General features: G+C 35.4%; 1 protein-coding gene across 2 annotated transcripts in view; it reads right to left on the bottom strand.

Moving 5' to 3' along the window:
• NOX4 (NADPH oxidase 4) overlaps positions 1–24,113 on the bottom strand; it is a gene marked incomplete at both ends in the record, with an annotated part of 142,219 nt that overhangs the window by 65,666 nt on the left and 52,440 nt on the right. For both annotated transcript variants that reach the window (XM_080689888.1, XM_080689889.1), the window contains 3 exons: positions 10,312–10,374; positions 10,510–10,674; positions 12,594–12,810. In XM_080689888.1, the coding sequence (XP_080546014.1) occupies positions 10,312–10,374; positions 10,510–10,674; positions 12,594–12,810 (445 nt within the window). The remainder of the gene's footprint in view (positions 1–10,311; positions 10,375–10,509; positions 10,675–12,593; positions 12,811–24,113) is intronic.

Raw genomic sequence — 24,113 nt, 5'->3', positions numbered from 1 at the left:
GTAGTCGCAATGTGGGCTGGTTTCTTTTCTGGTCTCTGGTTGTTCTTCTAGTCTTCTTTTTCTCTGGCCCTTGTGTATACATTTTTTATGTCTCTGTTGATAGTGTTTTTTGGCTATGAAAAGTGCTGATTTTGTGGCAATAGAGATCGAGTGTTAGTAGGACTCATAAACGCTGCTTTTCTCAGTTGCCATTTTCCCAGAAGTCCGATACATGGCAATTATTAAACATATTTTATGAAGTAGAACAAAGGTTAAGTATGTTCATTATCATGTCCAAAGTGATAACACTAATAAGTGGGAGATTCAGGTTTCCAACCCAGGAAGTCGAATTCCAAAATCCATGATCTAATATTGCACACTGACCTCTGATTTTCTTCCATCAATCTTGTCAGCAAATATGTGCTTAGGGTTCCACCCTGAAGGATCGCTGGTACACTAGAAGAAAACAGTTACAACTTTCTAGAAAAACTCACCCACTTATCATATCTCCATTTTCTAGAAAAAAAATACACGTGTAAAAAATTCTGAAGCATTTTAAGTAATTAAAAGTCTAATTTTTAATTCCTAATATTTCAGTAACCTAAGCTTACTTTGACTGAAATATTTCTGTGTCTTATCTTTTGTGCTTTGAAATTATATTTTAGTTTTTTTGTTTGCTTTGTTTTTGGAAATAGAGTCTTGCTAAATTATCATGTGTTAACCACAAACCTGACTGTAATCCTCCTGTCCCATGTGTTTTCAGTTTTAAAAGCTTAATCTCCATGTATGTATGTGTGTGTATTTGTGTGTATGTGTGTGTGTGTGTGTTTTACTGGGGATTGAAGCCAAAGGCATTCTACCTTTGAGATACACCTACAAACCCATTCTATTTTTTATTTTGAAACAGGGTCTTGCTAAATTGCAGAGATGATTACTAAATGCTCAGGGTGGCATGGAACCTGCAATCCTCCCACCTCTATCTCCTCAGCAGTGGGATTATGGGCACGACACGTACCACCATGCCTAACTTAATCGCCCTTTGTATAAAATGAGATAAACTTAAACTACTAAAATTATGATAGTTATATAATTTATAGATTTTATTTGTCCTAACACTGATAACAGTGTATGAAAATAATTATTAGACTTTTTTGAGCAGGTTAAATTATGTAAATTTCACCTCTGTATAATATTAGAAGAGATAAGTAGTAATGCATAATCTATAACTATTAGAGTTTTTTTTAAAAAAACACATTGTGTATTTTATTTATTTATTTATTTATTTATTTATTTATTTATTTATTTACTGTGGTACTGGGGTTCCTGGAAACCCTTCTACCTCTGCGCTACACTGCCAGACCTATTTTATATTTTTATTTGGAAACAGGGTCTCTTAAGCCAGAGAGACTGGCTTCGAACCTGCGGGATCCTCCTGTCTCCGCCTCCCAAGCACGGGGATTACAAGCATGTACCACCACGCCCGGCTTTATTTCTCTTTTAAATGGTACATTTTCATTTTTCTTTTGTTTTAACCCCAACATGAATGTTCATAAGGAATAGGGGTAATAGAAATATTAAAGTCACGAGCATCCATGGGTGGAAAGCAGGAGAGAGAAAACATAGACTAACTTAACATTAACATGCACATGCCAGATACATGGCACATGTAATACACTGTCACTCTAGTAATTTGGAGGCTGAGACACGATGATTGAAGGCCATTTTGAGGCAAGCCTCAGCAATGTAGTAAGACTCTCAGTTACCCTGTTTCAAAATAATATAGAACAAAACAAAAAATAAGGGTTGGAGATATAGCTTGAAAATAGAATATTCCTGGGTTAGATCTCCAGTACCAAAAAAAAAAAAAATTAAAGGAAAAGAGATTATTAACATGACTTTCAGCCAGATTAGGTCTGTGCTTATAATTCAATTCTATCACCAATTAGAAGGTTAATCTCAGGAAGACACGTTGTTTTCTGAAATATATAAAATTAACAATTTGTGTCTATTGAAATATTGTTAAGAATTAAAATAATATTTGCAGAGGCTATGCAAGAGCCTCTTAGGCACTTAATTATTAGGGATTATAATCCTTGACAAAGGTGGAATGTACACTCACTTCTTAAAGACAATTACTGCACAAGGAGTTGCATTGTTTTGCTTTAAAGAAACCCTTAAAGTTCTGTGCAATGAAAGTTTTAAGAGCATGAATTTTAGACTTAAGTGCCAAATAGAGATAATTATTCAAAAAGAAGAAAAGGCCAAGAAAAGACAGTGAATTAACAAAAGGGGATAATGTAAATTAAGTTAGAAATGTTTGCTCTGTTCAAATTTGTTTCCAGGCAAAGAAAAATTTGCCTGTTTTTCTATTTAAGGAAGCATAAATTCCCTTGGAGAATAGTAGGAGTGAGCTAGGTAGTACCCACCCACTACTACCCCTTAATCTGGGGAGGCTATAAACTATTTCCTAAGCCTCTACCTAGTCTGTGGCAAATAGATGGCCTGACAGAAATTTCCTTTGCTTTAACATTGTTTGAAAGACAACTATTCTAACAATTTTTAACTAATAATTTATTTATTTTTGTGGTTTTAATTTAATGTAATTTTGTCTTTTATACCTTTATTGGTGCAACATCATAATGATATTCATAGTGATAGTGACAAAATTTTTTTAAAAAAGTAATTAGACCTTGGACTGAGGCTTAATAAGACATAATCAAACTGTAGGAAAATTATGTCTAAAATATGGATGAATATAAATAAAATCCCAAAATTTATAGAACCAAGATCAATTTCGACCTATATATTGCTGGGAAATTTTTAAACTAGCAGTGGCATTTATCATATAAGAACAGAATTTAGGAAGAAGTTTCCATTGTTGTTAGTCCTGAGAATAGGAGAGAGAGCTGGTAAATGTTCCCCATCTCAGACTAGATATGACCCGATTTATGTGGGTTTGCCTTTGGTGGTTCTTCCCCAGCCACTGCTTGCCACAGGCATATTTACCCCCTTTTATTCTCTACTACAAAGGAGCATGCACCATGTCCCCAAGGAACAGACTCAAAACTTGACTAGCAAGCCTTCTCTGACTCTGAGCATCTTTAGTAATGACACTTCTTTCTTTCTTTTTTTTTTTTTTTTTTTTTTTTTGGAGGAGGGGTGAAGCGTATCATCTTCCAAGAATTCTAGAAGTGAATACAAGGAAAAAAGGTACTATTCATAAAGGATTTCTCCAGCTAGATTTCCAAACACTAAGCATATATCAAGTGTTTTTTAGTCTTTCAACAGAAAGTATTAGATTATCTTTTATGCCAAATAATCAACTATGAATTCACTTTTGTCTGTGTATATGGGGGAGTACAGAGGATTGAACACAGGGGCATTCTATCTGTAAAATATACTCTGAGCCATGTTTTAATTTTTTTATTCTGAAACAAAATCTCACTAAATTGCTGAGGGCCTCACTAAATTGCTAAGGCTGTTTTCAAACCTGCTATCCTCCTGTCCTAGCCTCAAAAGTACTTAGATTACAGGTGCATTACCAAGCCCAGCTATGAACTCATCTTTGAGATGGCTCATGGATCTCATGGTCTGAGAAGAACCCAGGTGTCGGGGCCCACTCGGCTGGACCGAGATGGCACCCAGGCTTGTTGCCAGCGTGGATTCAAGATGGCGCCTAGGCTTGCAGCCAAGTCATGAGACTCACAAGATGGACGTCTCCTTGAGCATGCGCAGTGTGCCATGCTACGTGCCTGCAGAATGATCAGTGACGCAGCACCTCATGCTACCACCAGCCCGCCTATGAGAGAGTCAGAAATGTGCATGCCCTAGCTGTGGGAAGCTTGGGGTTGGTAGGGAATAGAGGGAGGGATTATGATGCTGATATATATTGTGCTTGCTGTACGCATTGTCAGACATATTAGAGACATATTAGACATATTCAGAGACATATTGAGACATATTAGAAGAAGAATTAAGGATCCATTAAAGAAGAATTCATATTTCAGCTGAAGAGGTGTCTGTGTCGTTCTCTAAGCCCCTGCGGGTCGGAGTCTTGGGGGACGATACCCAGGCAATAGCAAGTAAGTTAATGGCACTGGTGTCAAAGAGAGTACATAGAATGCTTCTCTTAAAAAGAAGCAGAAATAAATTCTATATAAGAGGAAATGTCACTATAGGTTCCTCAGTGGAAGTGATACTAAGATGAAATACAAAGGATGAAAAGACATTCCCGGGCACAGAGAAAGCATGGAGTTAGGGTGTGAATATAGGAAAGTAACAAGACTTGTTTCCACTGAGGAAAGGCTAAGTGAGTGATGTGTGAATGTATCTACCATCTTGTATTCCATTAAGATGCATGACTACAATGCATCAATGAAATATATATATATATATATATATATCCATCCGGGAGTGGTGGTGTATGCTTGTAATCCCAGCATGGGAGGCTGAGACCTGAGGACTGCAGTTCGCAAACAGCCTCAGCTACTAAGTGAGGCCCTCCACAACTCAGTGAGACCCTGTTTCAAAATAAAGAATAAAAAATTGGGCAGGAGGTATAGCTTGGAGATTGAATGCCCCTGGGTTCCATCCCCAGACTTGGAAAAAAAAAAAATATATATATATATATACACACACACATATAGTTGCAAAGGGAATTTGTTTGTGGCAAAAGATTGGGAGTTTCACTGGTACATGATGAGTTTGAGACATTGTTGAGTCTGTCAAGTACAATCTGGAGTTAGGTGAAAGATCCAGTTTGGAGGTATAAATTTTCTTTAGTGTGCCAGATGCGGTAGCACATACTTTTAATCCCAATATTTGGAAGGCTGATATAAGAGGACTCTAGATTGTGGCCAGCCTCAGTAACTTAGTGAGGTCCTGTTTCAAAGTAAGAGAATGTAATGGTGCTGGGGGTGTAGCTCAGACCCTGGATTCCATCCCCAGCACGACAAAATAAATATGAATGAATGAAAAAAAAAAAGATTATTTTATTCAAATACTCAAAGGTAGGCTGTGACAAAGCATTAGCTAAATGACTCAATAAATTTGAATCAGATTGTTTATTTAAATCTTCTCAAAATCATATGTTAATAGACAATATGAATTTCTAAAATATATATATATATATTCTTTTAGAATTCTTTTAGAATATATATATATATATATATATAATTTTCAAACTATTTTATGCCCCAAATAATGTCTTTATTGCTGACCATGATGGCACACAACTGTTATCCCAGGACTCAAGACCAGACACAGCAATTTAGCAAGACTCTCAGTAACCTAGAAAGAGCCTGCTTAAAAAAAAAAAAAAAAAAAAAAAAAAAACCAGAGGCTGTGGATATATCTGAAAGGTATAATGCCCCCTGGGTCCAATCATCAGTACTAAAACATAAAAACAATATCTTTGTTAGAGAATTTTCATAAAACAATGTTCCTTTTTGTATTTTTATTGGTGCATTATATTCATATACACTTATGTAGACATACATGCACACATCACTCAGCCAGCCCCCACCCAGTCCCCAACCCACTACCTCCCCATCCCTCCCTCCCATGTTTGGCTTAGAATGCTTTCCCTAATATGTGAAAACTAAGGAGAAATGGGTCATAGGAGGAACTCTAGATGAAAAAGGAAATCATATAGAGGAGCAAATAAGACAACCTAACTGAGGGGATGGGAGGGGGAAGAAGGAAACTCTCTAAAGCACAGGATGTACTTATTCATATCATAGAAAACTATGTTTCTTTAAGAGAACTAAGAAAATTATCTCAAAGATTATTGTTCTTCCTCCTCTCTATCAAGTTGGTGACAAAGTCTTGTAGAAAGAATAAGGGGAACCATTTTCTTAATCTAAAATATGTGAGTAAGAAGAAAGATCATAATAATTACTGATTCAAAGTAACCTCTTTACTTCCATCTAACATTCTCTTGGATCCACAGCTCCTGAAACCCACTGGAACTGGACAAAGACTTAGTGCCCAGACTTCTCTGAGACACCTTAAGCGCCAGCAGCCAGGGCAATGGGCCTCTGTCCTGAAAACTACCGAGACTCAGGAATAGTGTGTACCTAATAGCGCTTAACTGAGGCAAGAAAAATATTTAAGATCTCTTCCCACCATCAAAACACATATCTTATTTCCCAACACCATCAAAAAACCAATAGTTGTTCTCCAAGGACAATGAATTTTCCTACCTCTACATCTTGGATTTTATAGAAAAAATGACTTTAAACCTTGGATTTTATAGAAAAAATAGTGACTTTAAACCTTTAATCAGCTTGTTAGATCTTTATGCTGATTTCTTAATTTTCTTTTGATTCATATTCAAACACTATTATTGTGAGTTGATGGCAAAAACTCTGAAAAAAGACTTTACATTTGAAAAGTAATCAAATTCTCTTCAAAAGGTTTGCGTTACATGACAGTATTCAAGAATTCATAGTAACACACACAGAAAAATTTCATGAAGGCCCAAAGAAGATTCTAGTAGAAGAAAAACATATATTTAGATGATGACGTTCATATGAGCACTTTGTCAGAATTCTCATATGCAAACCAGCTGAAAGTGAGCTGCTTTTGCTGGCCCGGATTAGATTTCCAGAACACAAGTTAAGCATCCCTACTCTCTAGACTAAGTCTACCTACCTCATAAATTCTCTCTTCCCACAGTGGTCCTCCCATCAACACCTTGGGGGCCCCTGGGCATTTCAACTTGATATTTTAACTTTTTTATCTAGAACAAAGGTTTTCAACTGAGTAGTGCTATCTCTTAGGAGAGATATTTGGCTACATTGGAGACATTTAGCTATGTTAAAGACATTAGTGGTAGTCATGAGCAGGGGATACAAGAATGGCGCTAAAGATAGGAAAATGCACAGTACAATACACCATGCACAGTACATCACTAATGAATAATTAGTACCTTGATTATTTATTAGTGTACTATCAAATGCACCAGTAATCCAATAATTATCAGACCCAAAATGTCAATAATGCCAAAGCTAAAAAAAACAAAGCAGATCTGGCACCATAATTCTTCCATACAATCATGTGAGATAGCTTTTTAGTGATTTCCAGAATATTTTATGGTTAGAAATATCTTTATTTTATTGAATCAAAATTTACTTTTCTAAAACTTTTACCTATTATTCTTATTTTTAAACCTTGGAATCCCAAAGGGAGGAAAAATGATCCCTTCATGTAAAGGATAGATTTGCCGATGACTGACTTGTAACTATGACCCACAGCTTGAAAAACAGTATGCTTGATTGTATCTTAGAGTATAATTTCAGAAACGAAGAAAACAATTCAAATTAAAATTAATTTTTTCAGTATAACCAAAGTAATAATATAGTTACCAAGTACTTCCCACACACCATGTGACAAGGGTTTTAAATACACATAATTTTATCAAACTGATATTGACAATGTCCCTACCAATTAAATATGATTAGAACTATTTGTACATGATAAAACTGAGGCTTAGAGAGGCCAAGAGATACATTCACAGAGCTATTAAGTTCTGAAGTTCAACCACATTATGTGAATGTTTACTACCATTTTATTTCACATGTATATTTGGTTTTCCTTCCTTCACTTCTCATGTATTTCTCAATTTTTGCTAAGGAAAGAGTCTACGTTAACTTAAAAATATCAGATATTCAATGTGCATCATAAGTAAAAATTATATTTCTAAATACATTTTTATCAGTGCATTATAATTATACATCATAATGAGGCTCAAAGAGATAAAAAATATATATGTACACAGCACTTAGTATATATCCCTCTGGATCCAATAAGCTCCAAAAATTTGTTAATATTCTGTTTTAAGAGGGCATAAAAGTTTTCCATGATAGTATATGCATTAAAATGTAATGAACTTCTATGGGTTTTTTTTTTGTTGAAACTGGTTGATGGGCATACAGTGGCCTGTGATTATAAAATATCCCTTCCCTTTCTGCATTCACAATTCACCGACTACCTTATTTTCTTATTCCAAATGTGCTATTTAATGCTATGATAAAGGACCAATTTTTAAAATGAAATCTTAAACATAGGAATAGGTTAATTTCTGGAATGAACTTCTTAGAACTATAAGATTATTCTCTCTTAAGCTACTTAAATAAAGATAAACTTACTCATATATTTTCTTTCTTCTTACTACTTATATTCTTGTTATGATACCAATTTCATGTTTATGGGATTTGTGAATGCAGAGGAATAGAAATATGTCTTAGAACTGTCAGAAGTAAAACATGATTCGGCTGAAACCCTGAATCCAAAAGGTTTGTTAATAAGGTGTATCCAACAAACCTCTTGCTGTTCTCAGGAGAAAGAATAACCTTCTAAGACCTGCACATCTTGGAAGAGTAATAGACATAACACAGTTATTTGGCTCCTGATGAGAGCTGTGCTCTAAAGCCTTTGTGCTCCTAATTTTAAATTTCATGTGGGCAAATGGAGGTTTCACTATTCCCCATGACATTGTGATTTCCCCTCACTATAGTCAGCCTCCCACACAGGAACAGAGGAAAAGTTGTCCAGACACATTTATCATCACCACTGAGTAAACAATTAAAAATCAATTCCATCCTGTGATAGGTCATTGTTATCATCTCCCTCAATAAAACAGACTGTCACTAATTATTTCACTACATGCCAGCTACATTTTCTTAATCATTAAAGAGAAGTTTGCTACATGCAAACAAAAGAATACAAAGTCGGAAGTAAGGCAAACACCTCCCCCGTTTTGGGGTACTGCAGATTGAACCTAGGAACATTATACCTCTGAGCTATAGCCCCAGATCTATATTACTTTATATTTTGAAACAGGGTCTCACTAAGTTGCTGAGTGTCACTACATTGCAGAGCAGTCCTTGCACTTGGAATCCTCCTGAATTAGTACTTCCAAATACTGGAATTACAGGCCTGTGCCACCATGTCCAGTTATTTCCCCACCTTTAAAGATATGAAATTAATAGTTCTGGTTTTGATTCAAACGTTGGATACTTTCTTTATGTCTCTTTGTCCCTTACATATAGATTTTTTTGGCCTAGCTATCTTTGTAAGCACCTGTTCTCAAGACACAAACTTACACCGGAAACAAAAAATCATAATAGTTATTAAAATGTATTTCTCTATCTGACTTTTTTGGTCTTACAAGCACCACTGTGCATGCTTCACCAGTAAGTAATTCACTTAAAACCACTCACATTTATGATCAGTTACAGTTTTTATCCTAATATTACACCGGGAACCAAATGTACAAAAAGGTAAAGAGATTTTACCACCATTTCAGAATTTCCAACTTTACCAATAAATCCAACTTGAAAGTAACCCCCATTTCAAGTAAAGTCCCACCCCAAAACTCAGCATTTTGATATTACTTTTTCTAACCCCATTAGATATCACTTAAATTATAATAATAATACCTAAATATCCATCACCAATTGAAATATTAAGTAAATTATAATAAACTCTGATTTTAGAATACTATACAATCATTTTAAAGAATGAGACATATACAAATATAATATGAGAAGTTGTACACAACACTTTTGGGAGTAAAAGAAGACAGTTACAGAGCAATATTATCCAGAAAACAAATGCCAGACACCTTTCTATGTCCAACCATTGAGGAAAATATCTGGAAGAGTAGCTGTCAAACCCTGGAGGAAGGGCTTATAAAGTAAAAACAAATAAGAACAATTTCTATTTTATATTGTGTATTTGTTTGTATGTGTACTATAGGCTCATGTTACTTTTAGAATGCATACAATGCGAGGTATGCTGATAGGCTAAACATATTTACAGGTGCACATTATTTAGCTAGATAGTCCCCCTTTATTTACTTCATTTTGTTTTTATTTTTTCCATAAATGGCCTGGGTGCCAATTACACTATATTTATTCTAAACATTGTCTGGATTTTCTAATGGTTCTGCCTCAAGCAAGAGTACCCTCTTTTTCCTTAAATCCCATCACTCTGAAGACAACTGTGCATATTAGAGATTTGTAAATACTTTGTAAAAGGAAAAGTAAAAATGTTTGAGTATTTTTTTATTTTGACTCAATAAACTATAATAAATTTGACATGTGTTACTTACAGAACTGTTAGATGTCAGAAATTAACAAAGAATAAACAATTACAAAGTTTCTAAGTAGATAACTATATTTTTTGTAAAACAAGGAAAAATATGATTTACTTTAACATTAAGAATATTATGAAAGCCTTGAATAATTTTTACAATCACATAGAACACACATTTTTAAATAAAACATTTCACTCCATTTTTAAAAAATCAAAAAACAAATATCTTACCATTGTGAGAGTAAATGGATGGTTTTCTAATGCAGATACACTGGGACAATGTAGAATAATATACTAAAAAAGCAACAAACAGATAATATTTAAATGATCAAAAGAAATTCAACTATGCCAAGGATGCTCTGTCTACTAATATTCAAAAATAAAATAAGGATAAAGGGTCTTTTTTATAACTGCTGACCACAGACTCACCTGACCAGGTCTTGCTCTAAAGTTTTCTTTGACCATTCGGATTTCCATAACATCTGATGGGTGATTGATGACAGAAACGATGGTGACTGGCTTATTGCTCCGGATGCATCTATATAGTCTTTCGGCACAGTACAGACACAGAGGTCCAGAAATCCAAAGCCAAGTCTAAAGAGAATTTTTGAAAATATTCTTCAAGAAATATCTGGATTGTGGAAATCTATATTTTCCTGTTTGCTTAAATGACATATTCCAGTACTAATATTTTAGTTTGCATTTAAATAATAAAATATAAATTAAAGTGGGTAAAAAAAAAAAACCTTGGCTCACTGAAACTTCATGGAAACAAAACTAAAATATAGCATGGAAGAAAGGAGTGTCCAAACCCAACCTCAAACCCTGTGCATAACTACCATTTATAAGTACGTATTCCTTTACTCCTTCATCCCTATATGCACACAAACATGATGTGTATATATAATGTCTTTCTGTAAAAAAAAGGAGTATAGGCAAGTTGAAACCTCAGATTTATCTGATGATAATTTTAGAAAAAATACCAGTATAATACTTGGCAAGAAGACAACAGATATTTAAATGCACATAATGTATATGTATAATGCATATGTGAGTATTACATATATGAACATGTTATATATATATATATATATATATATATATATATATATATACATACTTTTAAAAGTGGAATATACTAGGCACGTTGTTTGTAACTTACTTTTCTGGTAAGCTATAAACGTACTGCAAGTTAATATGAACTTAATATTAACTTACTGAAACTTAATATGAGCTGAAAATAATACTCATATAAAAATGTTCAATTTGACCTGGGGATTGGAAAAGCCTATGGGGCCCATTCATCTCCTATAGAACGTGAGAGATCCTTCATCACCTGGATGCCTCCGACTAAAGCTTATCTGAAAGATCACTTTTTAAACATATTTACATTGCCATTCCAGATGGTTCTCCTTCTATGAAGATAGGTCCTGCCTACATATAATGACATTTAGGCAGACAATGTGTGAAGAGTAGACATTCAATGACATGTACTGCAACACGGCAGCTTTGAAGCTTTGGAACATCACCCGTCAGCATCAGGTCCCTCATGAGTAAGATGGGAGTCACCGTATCTGCCTTGTCTAATATTCAGCATGATGTTACACTCAGGCAAGTGTCGAACATAGCAAAGTCTAACAGATATTTAGAGGATCATCACTGATAAAAATAAAACTATAAAACTAGCACATCTATTCTAACATTTTCTACAAAATAATTCTAGTTTTTGACTCTTCTACTTCAAGTGGGAACTGGCAACACTATTTCTCACCTCCACTTTGTATTAGGACTGAGTATAGGATGAGATTTCCATGTGAGCAGATCCCACAGACACCAGAGAACACTAAGACCCTTATAAAACTATTTGCTGAGCATTTAAGACAATTTTCTCAGAGTAAGCATTTAGTCAAAGATCTAGGTTTTTGCCCTAAAACCACTGACTACTTTGTAGGCTTTGATACAGGTATTTTATGCATGTAAACATGATTTCCTCATCAGAAAATCGAGGATCATAGTAATTGTTTCCAAGTATCATTGTGAAATTTGCACATATAGAACATTTCAGCACAGTGCCTAGAAGATAATATTAAGCATTCAATAAATAAATTTTATCATTTATAAGTTATGACATCATAGATAATATAATATCACAATATAATAAAACTTAGTATAGAGTTGTCTCTGTACTGTTATTATTTGACTTGCTCTTCTCAGTGGATTGGGGAAATAGCCTTTTCAGAAAAGCCTTTCTGGGAGCAAACCCTAGTAACATAACAGTATATCAAGATCATACAATGTTAGGAAAAATGTCATATATTCTCAAATACCATAGCTCTTTTGTATTGAATTTTCAGGAAATATAAGAGAATAACAGGTGCAAATTTTCTGTTAAAACTTCCTTGAAGATTCTATTATGCATAAATGCACAGCTTCAAAAATCTGTTTAGATGTGATGTTCAGCAATTGTATGGAAACAAAGACTTTGCAGAGATCAAACACAGAATTAATCGAACCTGTGGAAAATTAGCTTGGAACCTGGGCTCTTCCTCACAAATCTTCAAAAATCTGTTCTGGTTAAGCTCTTCTGGTTTTGAAAATCCTCCAGGTAATGGTTCATAAAAGTGTTCAGAGAGGTATTCCGGTAGGGAAATATCCTGATAGCGGGTTCGGTTAAGATTGATGCAGCCAGGAGGATGGGTATCCAAATTAGTCTGATACTTCAGCAGTCCTCTAAAATTAATTTGGAAACAAATAGGAAGATGAAAAATGGGTTACGATCAAGGGACAAAGTCAAGGGAAAATAAAACCTCTTTTACTTGCTAAATTTTCAGAGCATTATCTGAAAAGTATTCCGTTGTATTGTACTTAGGAGAGACCAAAAATGTTTAAGTCCTTAATAAAGTCATTATGAGGGAATAAGCAAGATATATATATATATATATATATATATATATATATATATATATATATATATCGGCCTTTCAAATAAATGTGACAAATACATGGCATGGAAGGTGAAGTTTCTATTTTTTTAATTTGAAAGCTTTTACTTTAAGTCTCTTAGGCATTCCTATAATAATATAGAAGTTTTCACTTTAACAAACACTGTTTTGATGACTACTTTGCTACATCTTCAAACATAGAGAACAAATACAGGGATCGTGTTTGATTTGGCTAAAACTAGATAAAACAGGCCTTACTGATTTAGAAGAAAATGGTAAAAAGAAATAAGAGAAACTGAAAGCTTGTCTGTCAACACAATCATAGAAAAAGCTAAAAATAATAAGAATCCCGCAGGAGTCTCTAAAATCTTAAATTTACATTCTCATTGTTTATGTTAGGACAACCTTTGTATTGTGTTTTGAATTTCATTTCAACAAAGGCTTCATATTGACCTTGAGAATAATCTGTAAATAACAAATTGCAGAGAGCATCAACAAGACCACTACTACCTAGTTGCAGTGGGGCACTCTTGTAATTCTGATACTTGGGAGTGCTAGACAGGAGGATTGCAGGCTCCAGGCCAGCCTCACAACTTAGCGAGACCCTATTTCAAATAAAAAATAAAAAGGACTGGGAGCATAGCTCAGAGGTAGAATGCCCCTGGGTTCAATGGCTATTACTAGAAAATTACTACTACTACTACTACTACTACTACTACTACTACTAATGATAATAATAATAATAACAACACTATTGTATAAGAAAATCATAAAGAAAAGTAAGATTTAGTCAATCACTGAAAAATTTTGTAGTGTACTTTATTTTTATTTTTAAAAGCACTTAACATTTCATTTATTCCAAAATTATTACGTCCTTATTGGCTAAGAATGCATTCTTTTCAAATTACCCTTCATGCTCCCAAAAAATTGAGTTTTGTATCTCAAGATAGCTTTAAGTATCTCTTCTAGCATATGATCAAGCTATACCACTTCTGTGTATCTTTCCAAAAGGGTTGAATACATGCATACCCATGTTCACAGCAGCACAATTCACAATAGCCAAACTATAGAACCAACCTGGGTATCCATCAACAAATGAATGAATTACAAAATTATGAAAAGTACATACAATGGAATTCTACTCAGAAATAAAAAAAGGACAAAATTAGGTCATTTGCCAAAAAAACAGATGGACCTGGAGAATATTAAGTGAGATTAGCCAATCACAGAAAGTGAAGGATCATAAGTTTTCTCCAGTATGTGCAAGACAGGGAATAATTGGGACACAAGAAGAACTGAATTTCTCATACTATTTTATTGTAACTAACTTAAATTGAGTAGCCACAACACATTATCTAATAGGTATAATCAAACACGAAAGCAACAACAATGAAAAAGCAAAATGACTAATGCTACATTGACATATAATGACCTCAGGAGAATATTACAGATGAGTGATAAACTTTGATCATGGAATCCTGGAAAGGACTTCATAGGGAAGAAGGCAAATGAAGGATGCCCCAAATCCAATGTTACAGAACAGGGGAACAGCATTCCAGGATGAGGAAGCAGGCTGACCAAAGATACATGGTTGATTTCTATATTAACAGAAGGGATTGTGTCTTATGTGCCAAACCCCACAATCCCTTCAGCAAGTTTCTTGCCCATAATAGATTGCTTGTGCATTTCCTGCAAATTTATTTTAAAAGTAATTATCGTATAGTTTGTTTTAGTACAGTAAGCACAGCTAGGAATCAGAAATGGGAAAATTCTATAAGTATTGTAGTTTTCATAAGTAAAGGGCAAATAATTTAAAACAAAAACATAGAAAAATAGAAAAGCTAATAAATGGCAAATAGAAAATTTTGCCAAGTGAAGACAGTCACATAATAAAAGTATAAAAGTAGAGGATGGGAAAGACAGACTGTTTTTTTTTTTTTTTCCCCTCTCTTTTCTTTTTTTAGGTGGTGGTACTGGGGCTCCTGGAAGCCCTTCTATCTCCAGTCTACACTCCCAGACCTATTTTATACTTATTTTTATTTGGAGACAGGGTCTCTTAAGCCAGCACAACTGGCTTCGAAACTGCACAATCCTCCTGCACAATCCTCCCGTCTCTGCCTCCCAAGCGTGAGGATTACAAGCGTGTGCCACCACGCCCAGTACAAACTGTGTGTGTGTGTGTGTGTGTGTGTGTGTGTGTGTGTGTGTGTGTGTGTGTGTGTGGTGGTACTGGGTTTCCTGGAAGCCCTTCTACCTCCGGGCTACACTCCCAGACCTATTTTTACGTTTTTATTTGGAAACAGGGTCTCCTAAGCCAGCGCGCGCAGCTGGCTTCAAACCTGCTCGATCCTCCTGTCTCTGCCTCCCAAGCGCGAGGATTACAAGCGTGCGCCACCACGCCTGGCACAGACTGTGTTTTTAAGTTATATTGTATTATGTTCCAGAAGATAAATTTTGGAGCATCTGTGGGATATATTGCTCTCCTATCATAATAAATAAAGGATTTTATGGCGTGTAACAATACATGGTTGTGGGAGCCTGGCATGGTGGCACACACCTGTAATCCCAGCATTCAAGAGGCTGAGACTGAAGGATGGGGTTTGCAGACAGCTTCAGCTGCTTAGCAAGGCCATTCGCAACTCGGTAAGACCCTCTTTCAACAGTAAAAGGAATAAAAATAGACTGAAGGTGCAGCTTGGAGGCACAATGACCCCGAGTTCCGTCCCTAGTACCTCCAAAACCCAAAATTTATGGCTGTGAAATAATCCTGTTGTTTTTTATCTCATAAAGATCCATCTTTTCTTTCTTTAATTTCCTTTCTTTTCTTTCTTCTCCTTCCTTCCTTCCTTCCTTCCTTCCTTCCTTCCTTCTTTCCTTCCTTCCTTCCTTCCTTCCTTCCTTCCTTCCTTCCTTCCTTCCTTCCTTCCTTCCTTCCTTCCTTGTGTGTTACCGGGAATTAAATCCAGAGGCATTAATTTCTGAGCTAACACCTCCCTGCTAAGACTTCTTAGTTTCTATAATGGTCCCCTGGCTTTGAACCTGTGATCTCACTGTCTCAGTCTCCCAGCTCTTCATGAGGGTTTTACACATGTTTTCAACATTCCATACTATTTCTGTGCTACATCTTCAGCTCTATTTTTTTTAAACAGGGACTCACTAAGTTGCTGAGAGCCTAAGTTGCTGAGGCTGAGCTTTGAATCTATGATCCTCCTGTATCAGCTTTTATTTTGTTTTAATTTTTATTTGTGTGTTTGTAATGCCTTGATATGACAAGGTCATAGAAAAGAATATAGTACACTGAATGAAAACTACTGGATTACAATATACAAATCATAAAACTCTTTTATGACAAAAAGTTAATATTAGAAAACACAACGGTCAAAATGACAATGCCACCACACCTACTTTAATTTCATTCTTAAAATTTCTAACAAATGCAATGTTATGTGATCTTTATGCTTCTAGCACTTTTTATCATTTTAAGGAGAAAAACAAAATTCCTTTCTCTTTATTTACTTTATTTATTTTTTGTATTTTATTTCTCAGATTCTATAATATAATTTTTTTCTCTACAGCATAAGTAAAACTTTTTTTTCTGATAGCTCTTTCTACTTTGCTGAAAGTATATGAATAAGCTTACAATGGAAATAAAACCAAATTCTCTATTTTAAAATTTATCACATCTTTTTATTTTCTGTACAAACCACTAAAACATGCACTCCTGAATGTCAAGGGGTTGTCCCACTCTACTGATCTCCACATCCTATAGCAAGTGTTTATTAAATGTTCATTGAATTACAAAGTGAATGACTATATATATATATATATATATATATATAATTTTTGGTGTAGTTATTGTTTAAACACATGGTTAGTGAGTCATCTGGATTTAACAAACATTTATTTTATAACTTACTTTCTATTTTCTATTCAAAACCCATATTTTCTATTGAAAAACATGTCTAGATCTCAGTAAATAGAGTTTTGTAAAATAAGCTATGTACATACATTCACATTTGCAGGAAGATAACTCTGAGGCAGTCAGCAACGTACAGCATCTCCCTTCACTGGCTAGTACCGCTTCCACCACCTAAAATCTCTGCTATTCCCTGAGCAACACTACCCTAAGAAAACAGCTGTTAAGTGAGTTAAGCCTACCTGTTGGGGGCATGTGAAAGTACAATGTTTTCCTAAGTTAGGGGTGCAGAGTACCTCAGAGGTCTCTGAACCTCTGGATACTCACCTAACCAAAGCTTTTATCTCCATCCCCATATTATTTGCCTGGTACAGCAAGGGCCTTTGCATTCTTTGCTGGCCTTTTGCCACTAACTCAGGAGAGTCTTATCCTACAGGATGAGAAGAAATTGTGCCGAGTTTTTACCAAGCTTATGAGAGAGAGCTGGCATCAGGAATTTTAAGATGTGTGCAACTACATCAAAACCTGCTCTCACAAAGACCATGTCACTGTGTGAATGCTCTGTTATTATCCTCCCATATGATGGGATTGAAATCAGGGGCATTCTACCTCTGAAGTATATCCCAGATCCTATTTTGTTTTTTTTTTTTTATTTGGAGACAGGGTCTAAGTTGCTGAAGTGCTCATTAAATTGACGAGGTTAGCCTGTAGCCTGTGATCCTACTTTCTCAGCCTCCCAAATATGATTAGTAATTTTTGACCAGGAGAACCTGCATGTTCATTGTGTTATGGGCTCTGCAGAGCAAGTAGCTGGCCCTGCTACAGGACAAAAAGCTGGCAAATAAAACCTCAGAGTGCAAGAAGTTAGGATCAAAACTAGGAATCTACTGAGTACATGAAGCGATATACAGTATTTTACTATCTCCTCGTCTGAAAACAAGATATATACCTGTTCCACTCTACTTTACAAGTATATAAAGGAAAAGCCTTTGACCTCTTTAAATATGGAAGCACTCGTTATTTCTTAGTATTCCTTTACTTGCAAGCTTTACTAAAATGGCCATGGAAGATAAAAATTTTATTCAACATTTCATAGAAACACTAATGTTCTGAAAATATCTTTTATCTTCTAAGAAGTATATCTTTTCTCTTCTCCTACCTAGTCAATTTCTAGCCAGTTAATAGCCTCAGCAATTTAGTGAGGACTCCAGCAACCTAGAAAGACCCTGTTTCCAAATAGAAAAAAAATAAATAGGGCCTGGGATATAATCCATAGGTAGAATGCCCCTGATTTCAATACCATCTTATGAAATGATGACCACAGAACATTACACAGTGACATGGCCATTTTGGGATCAGGGTTCAGTGTAGTTACACACATCATAAACTTCCTGATGCCAGCCCTTTCTCTTTGTTAGTATATAAAAGAACTATCAGGAAAAAAATTGAGATGAAAATAATGTAGAAAAGTATTTGGTCTAAAGCTTGATATTTCTACTCCCAAAGTGTAGAGAAAATAAATTCACAACTTGGTAAGATTAAAAACTCATTAATACATCTAGCTTATAGCAAAAATGATTTTATATTTATGAAAATGTTCTGTACATACTATATCTATAAACAATATCTATATCTATATACACAAGCTATAGAAGTACAGATCATTTATATAGGAAAAATACCACATAGTCTCAATCTTCACCTCTATCAGGCTTAGATGAAAATATATTAGCAAATGTAAATAAGCCAAAAACCTTATTCTGTACTTATTATATAGAAAAATCACATTTTAAATTAAAACAAAAATCCTATGAATGGGAAATTACATGAGATTCTATCCTTCTTGATAGATGGTGTTCTTGTGAACCTCACTTCCCCCTAGATATTTTCAAGAATTTTTTTTTTTTTTCTTTGCGGGTCTGGGATTGGAACCCAGGGGCATTCGACCTCCGAGCCACACCCCCTGCCCTATTTTTTATTCTTTATTTTGAAACTGGATCTCACTGAGTTGCAGAGGGTCTCACTAAGTAGCTGAGGTTGTCCGCAAACCATGATCCTCCGGTCTCAGCTTCCCAAATGCTGGGATTACAAGTGTGCGCCACCATGCCCAGCTTCAAGAAACTTAAATGCAGACTTCTGCTCCTTCCCCTCCTCCCCCTTCTCCTTGTCTTCCTTTTCTTCCTCATCTTCTTCCTCCTCCTTCTTCTTTCTCTAAAATTCCCATCCTTCTTTTTAATCTAAGTTTCATGTAGCATTCTGAGGTTTTAATAAACTTTTAAAGATATTGATAACCTGTTGTTAGAATAAACTTTAGCTAGGAATCTTTCACTCACTAATTCCCTTACTAATCTAAAAGCAAATGAAATTAATGAATCTTCTTTGTGTTCTCGGGTAGATATTTGAAAGCAAAAGTTAATTTTATAATGAGGCACAAGATATTTCCATAATTAATTCCACTGACCTAATTTCTTACTAAATTAACTAATAAAATGGAGAGAATTATATAGGGAATAAACACGCAAATAGTTTTATTATAACCTTTAGAATAAGAATGCAATTGTTAAAGTGGTTCACTATGTTAAATTCTCCTTCCAGGAGCCTTTGTATGAAAAGAAAAGTTGCCCCAGTTGTTTTTATTTTCTCCACAATCCATTGTTTTTAACTCTGGACAAAATTAAATATGAGATATTAAATATATAAAGATATTAAATATATAAAGATATTACAGGTTCCTAGTTAAAATCTGGCTTTAAAAGTCTTCAGTTAAACTGTTCAGTGACAGCTTAACTTTTTAGGATATCCCATTCTTTGGGAAATCTAATAGAAACTGAGAAAACCTCTCATACATGTGCCTTCAAGCTACACACATGTATAGATATTTGTGGTGTATGTGTGTGTGTGTGTGTGTGTGTGTGTGTGTGTGTGTGTATGTGTGTGTGTTTAGGAAGTGATGCCTCCACTGAACCCACTTAATGATTCCTAGGAGATTATGAATCCAAGTTAACCCATACTATATGGAAGAAGTGATATTTTTGTGACTGATAATAAGTACATTGGGTCCATTAAAAATCAGACATTCAGAAGATATCAGAATAAATCACATGTAAGAATGACAAATACTTTACAAACGATTTAGCCACTATCATGAATACCCAAACCTGTTGAGGGATATCTTAAAATATACATTAAGATTATCATCTTGAATCAGCTCAATTTAAATACATGGTATTTGGCTGGGTAGGATTTATACACAAGTGAACATAGCCCAAGGGATCTGGTATCTGCCGGACATGGTGGTGCACACTTGTAATCCCAGCACTTGGGAGACTGAGACAGGAGGATCACACAGGTTCACTGCCATCCTCAGCTACTTAGTGAGGTCCTCGAAAAATTAGTGAGACCCTGTTTCAAAATAAAGAATAAAAAAATAGGGCTTGGGGTATAGCTCAGAGGCAGAATGACCCTGGGTTCAATCTCCACTACTGTAAATGTTAACACACACACACAAACACACACACACACACACACACACACACACACACACGGGACCTGGTGTAATCTCTGAGGTACAGTCTTAGATGTCTTCTCCACCTAGTAACGTCTAATGCCTCCTTCCTCCGAGCTTGTTACATGCCTGCCTCACTAAACTTCTTTATTTTAACCTGTGACAACTGGCTTCTGTGTTTGATTAACTTTTATGATTCTTTGTCTAAAGTGTCTATAAAAATGAGGCCCTGTTTACAGAAAGCTGGGAGAATTGTGTTTTCAGGTTCTGGCTCCTACGTACCCAAGGAGAGATCCCTATGGGAGCCAACAACTCCTTCTGTGATTCTGGCACTCTATTTACATTTAGAAGTGTCTATCAGCCTCCAGAGAACTTTTCCCAATGTCTGAGATGGGCATAGTAACCATACATCTTGGTTTACTCACATCTGCTGCTTAGTTATCAACAGCATCTACCTTCATTCTCAAAAGTTTCTAGATTGAAATTAAATTACATAGTCAACGTTAGAAGCAATGAATGGGAAACTAAAAAGAAATGATAGGAAAGCAAAAGCTTCCTGGGCTAGAGCAGATTGGTTAACACACAGATTCTGGCTTTTCTTTTCCTTATCTGCATTCAAGTTCTCATTTGACTTTCTAAGAAAAGCAAGCACTGGCTCCCACCAAACATCATGAAGGTTACCAAGACTTTCCTTTTTTCACATCAGTGGGGGTAAAAAGTAGCCTCAGTGAAAGTGGCTTATTACCGACAGCAGGCATATGTCACTATGAATCTTTCTATCACCTATGGGGAGGGAGGAGGAAAAGAAACTGGAGCTATGGGGAAGGAAACAGACCAGATAATATTATCAATGTATATGGATGTAGGAATATATCTTTACGACTCTCACCATCATGTATAATACAATGCACCAATAGTTTTTTTTAATGACAGTATAATATATCTTGGGGGTAAGTTCACAGAGTGCTGGGTGCATTTATGTCCCTATCACTCTAAAGGTCACTATCATATGTGATTAACAGGCACCAATAAAAGTATATTAAAATAAAAAACATAAAACAAACATAATACACAAGAATCAGCAAATTTGCCCTTTCAATATTTTATATACATAACCCTATGTCCTAACAGTATATCTGTATTTTTTTTTATTTTTGAGGGGTTAATAGAGGGAGAATATTTCAAGTCAATACAATAAACTTATCCTCACAAATATTTGTCTAGCCTGGGTTAACTTCTTATGCCTGAACCGTGAAGCAGACACTGGCTGGTGTTCATAAAAGCCACCGGAGACTAAGACCACTCATCATATGCCTTGGTTTAAAGAGCATTTTTAGAAACACACACATAGAAAACCATTCCTTTACATTCCCTAGGAAACATGACTTGAGTACGCTATATATTATGATCCATGATTATGACTTTCCAACAAGTCATACTCATTGGCAGAGAATACTTTAAAAGAATAATTCAGTATCAATCGTGTATTTAAAAAATGGTCCAAGCCGGGCGTGGTGGCACACGCTTGTAATCCTAGCATTCGGGAGGCTGAGACCAGATGATCACAGATTGTGGACAGCTTCAGCTACTTAGTGAGGCCCTCTGCAACTCAGTGAGACCCTGTTTCAAAATAAAGACTAAAAAATTGGGCAGGGCGTGTAGCTCAGAGATCAAATGCCTCTGGGTTCCATCCTCCTGCCCGAAAAACAAAATGGTCCAAGGAGTCCAGCAGAGCTGCTACAGGACATTATTTCCACTATAAATTTGTTCTCATTGCCATACATTTGTTTAAAGGAAGACCTTTCTATCTTTTGTAGAAGCATCGCATGATAATCTCTCTCTCTCTCTCTCTCTCTCTCTCTCTCTCTCTCTCTCTCTCTCTCTCTCTTCATATATGAAGATAAAATTCAATGTATGCCCACACAACACTACTGAGCTAAAGCCAGTGGGCATGTTGACTGAGGCAGAAAGTGAAGAAAATGAGATATCCACTTTTCCAGTATCACCTCACACACTTTAAGAACAGAAAAGTCACACCAAACCAGAGCAGGCATAATTTAGTGGTTAGAAATTTGTGTTCTGTTTTCTGGTGCCTGAGTTGAAGCCCACAGTCCTCTACTCTCTAGCCATGACCTTCAGAAGTTCTCCCTCCTCTCACCCCTACTATTCCCCCAGCTGGGTGAGAATGATAATGAATACTTCACAGGGCTGCTGGGAGGATTTAATAAGATTAATCATTAGGATGGTGAAAGATAAGAACTCAATTAATACTGTTAATATATCCAGAGGAGAAAGTTTGTAATAATGATGTGATTTGAAATATTATCATGCAAGGAACAAATGCTCAGAATTTAGACAGGGGGAGAGACTCAATTTCCAGGGCCTTCAGAGTCACACACTGTAAAGTCACTGGAGAGATGCTACAGTGAAATGAATGCCGGATTGGAAAACAAAGAAGTTTATGAGAATTAGGACTTTGCAAAGTCAGAAAGGGCTTCTTCAGAATTAGGTGTTCACTTTGTAGGCAGAGAAAAGATTGAAAAGCAATATTTTTGAGGTGATGGATATACTAGTTCACCTGATTTGACTATAGCACAATGTACACATATATCAAAACATCACATCATACTCAATGCATATAGACACGATTATTTGTCAATTAAAAAGAAAAGAAAAGAAAGAAAAGTTTCTCTATACTAAAAAAAGAGGCAGGTTCAAAATATCTTTTAAGATTCCAGGATAATAAAATTTCATAAAATCACACGAAGTAACCACTAATTTTATTGCAGAAGTCTACCCAAGTAGAAAACCCAGTCAGCCATATCTAATTACCTCATCTTTAAATTCTTATATTTTTTAAAATTCTAAGCCGGGCGTGGTGGTACACACTTGTAATTTCAGCATTTGGGAGGCTGAGACCAGAGGACTGCAGTTCGCAGTCAGCCTCAGCTACTTAGTGAGGCTCTCTTCAAAGCAGACGCTGTTTCAAAATAAAGAATAAAAATCAGGGCAGGGGGTATAGCTCAGAGGTCAAATGCCGCTAGGTTCCATCCCCAGACCCACACACAAAAAAAAAATCTAGTCCACACTATTTCAATTTTCCAAATTACTAAAAATCTTATAAATAAATCATGTTTACCTTTTTAAATGAACAGTCTTATAACTGGCTATAGCTCTTTCAGTTGATTATTTTTTAATTTTAAATAAATTATCAATACTAGAGGCCATATAATATGTTGGTGCCCTATACTTTTGGTATTTAGCACATTGATGCATAGAAGAGTGACTGCCCCATAAATAGTGATTCTCTGTTCAAACCTAAAGCATGCTCTTTAATAGAAATCTACATATAAAGCCAAGAAGATTGCTCTGAATACCTCCACTTTATTTTATCCAAAGGCTGGAGAATGAAATATATATATATATATATATATATATATATATATATATATATATATATATATACACACACACACACACACACACATATTTGTGTGTGTGTGTGTGTGTGTGTGTGTGTGTGTGTGTGTAGTACTGGGGATGGAACTCAGGGGCTTTTCTACCACTAGCCTATAATCCTAGACCTATATTTTTATACTTTATTTGTAAACAGAGTCTCACTAAGTTGCTGAGAGCCTCACTAAGTTGCTGAGGCTGGCTTCGAAGCTGT

Source organism: Muscardinus avellanarius, assembly GCF_963383645.1.
Source record: "Muscardinus avellanarius genome assembly, chromosome: 1".
Lineage (NCBI taxonomy): Eukaryota > Metazoa > Chordata > Mammalia > Rodentia > Gliridae > Muscardinus > Muscardinus avellanarius.
This window is presented reverse-complemented; position numbering and strand designations above follow the sequence as displayed.